This window comes from Notothenia coriiceps, unplaced genomic scaffold (genome assembly GCF_000735185.1).
Source record: "Notothenia coriiceps isolate Sejong01 unplaced genomic scaffold, NC01 NC01_scaffold00011382, whole genome shotgun sequence".
NCBI classification, from domain to species: domain Eukaryota; kingdom Metazoa; phylum Chordata; class Actinopteri; order Perciformes; family Nototheniidae; genus Notothenia; species Notothenia coriiceps.
The window spans coordinates 1-2,133 of record NW_011344083.1 but is presented as its reverse complement, the minus strand read 5'-3'; the positions used below and the strand labels follow the sequence as shown (position 1 = coordinate 2,133).

The 2,133-nt window shown below is 36.3% G+C and overlaps 1 protein-coding gene across 1 annotated transcript; it reads right to left on the bottom strand.

Annotated features, from left to right (window-relative positions):
* Positions 1-224: 224 nt before the first annotated feature.
* Positions 225-2,127, bottom strand: letmd1 (LETM1 domain containing 1; the record flags this gene model as incomplete). The annotated part of the gene is made up of 3 exons (XM_010772568.1): positions 1,946-2,127; positions 523-650; positions 225-340 (listed from the first exon to the last, which is right to left on the bottom strand). Coding segments are annotated over exons 1-3 (342 nt in total), but the record flags the coding sequence as incomplete, so codon positions are not given.
* Positions 2,128-2,133: the final 6 nt, after the last annotated feature.

Sequence of the window (2,133 nt, the reverse complement as noted above, 5' to 3'; positions counted from 1 at the left end):
TTAAAGTAGAGACACTACATACTGATATACACCTGAACATCAGCAGGAGAGGACTCTTTAAAGTAGAGGCACTACATACTGATATACACCTGAACATCAGCAGGAGAGGACTCTTTAAAGTAGAGACACTACATACTGATATACACCTGAACATCAGCAGGAGAGGACTCTTTAAAGTAGAGGCACTACATACTGATATATATAATATTTGATAAAGGACTGACCTGTCGGAGCTTCTCCATGTCCCTGTAGGGCAGATCCTTGAACTGCAGTTGGTCAGAGTGCATGTTAACTTTTATCCTCTTCACCTCTTTGCCGTCTCTGAACAGCAGCTTGATCCCTGGAACCATTCAATTAAAAAATCAATTACGGTAATGTGAAAGCTGATGATAAGAAACATGTGGAAAGAACAAACTGATGGCGGTCAATGTTACAAATATTGCAAAGGTCGGACCCTCTGGTGTTGGAAAAGAGTATGATAGGCGACCTTTAAATGATCTAGGGGTTCAAAGATGATCGTACCTTCCACAAAAGTGTGATAGAGCTGGAAGAAGCGAGGAAATCTTCTTTTGAGGAAACTTTCATATTTGGAGTTGACTATCTGGACGTATCGCCCCAAACCTCGTCTGACTTGAGACGTGGAGTAGAGTCTGCAGAGAGGGGGAATAAGTGTATTTATTATAAAACATCAGGAAGGAAAGTGGATTATAATGCAGGAAATTGTCTCTTTTTTTATTTAAAAACACAGAATAACGAACATAGCTCATATTTTGCTTTTAATATGTAATTAATGTTGTGTTTTATATATTTTAAGTGTGTGGTTTTAACTATATATATATATCCTTTATTTAGCCAGGTAAAAGACTCATTGATATTAAAATCTCTTTTCCAAGAGTGGTCTGGCCACGAGGGCAGCATGAACGAAGTTACAACAGATAAAACACAGACAAGACAGGCAGACAAATACAGCAGTAAAACAAAAATAAAATGGCACATTAGCCAGTCAATATGCGAAATAAAACTCATTCAAAAATTTAAAACTGGCAAAATTTATAAACGATTTATTTTTGGATATACGAGCACGCACATCTACCAATGGTGTTGTGTTCTCTGTCCTTTAAGGTTGACCTGAATTCCCCCATAATGATTAAATCTGAGAGTTTCAGCTCCTTCTGTACATTGTTCCAAGCTGTGGGGGCAGCATATTTAAAAGCTGTTTTACATAGTTTTGTTCTTACGTTAGGAACCAGCATCCGAATAAAATCTTGGGAGCGCAGGCCATATAGACTTTCTCTAAACTAATTAGTTTTGACTGTGTAAAGTGTCTTTGAGTTTCCAGAAAAGCGCTCTATAAATAAAATGCATTATTATTTATTCTGGGAGATGGTTGCCTCTAACCTTTCGGCGATATTTAAGACTAAGGTGACTCATTCACCTGTACTAATAATATTGATAAACATTTCAGAAATATAAGTTTAAATTATTAATATGAACAAAATGAGGAATTTTGACTATTTTTTTACATAAGAAATACGATTTGTTTAAACTATTATTTCAATATTTTAAGTTCTTGCAATTACTGTATTATTAATTGTCAAAAATCATGTGAAATTCAAGTCATAATCCAAACAGGATGAAACCAGTATTTGTTACTTGTCGGTAAATATTATTTATGAGAAAAACAACCGGAAATCATCTCTCACCCTATTGATCTGCTGACATATTAACACATCAATAATTAAAAGGGTAGTTTAAGGTGTATCACAATATTTAAAATATAGTTTTAATCTCATTTTACGTATTTTTAATTAACCGTTTTTGTGACAAACCGGTATATGGTTCCCTGAAGTGAAGCTAGCTAAACTTAGCAAGGATTCAAGTGAAATGCTAGCAGAATAACGGGACGGATAGTGGACGAAAGAGGCCTAAATAGCTCAGAACATACCTGTACTGACAGGGCAGGTAAGGGGAATAAAGTCCATTATTTATCCTGTTTGTCCTGAGACAACAGAACCGGGTCAAAGAGGAGCTCAGCAGCGCCATGTTGGATCACCGTAGTGACGGGTTATGGCTAGAAAGGATCCGTCTTGTGTAAATATGACATCACGTTCTCGTTGTAACTCTCGTTGGAGC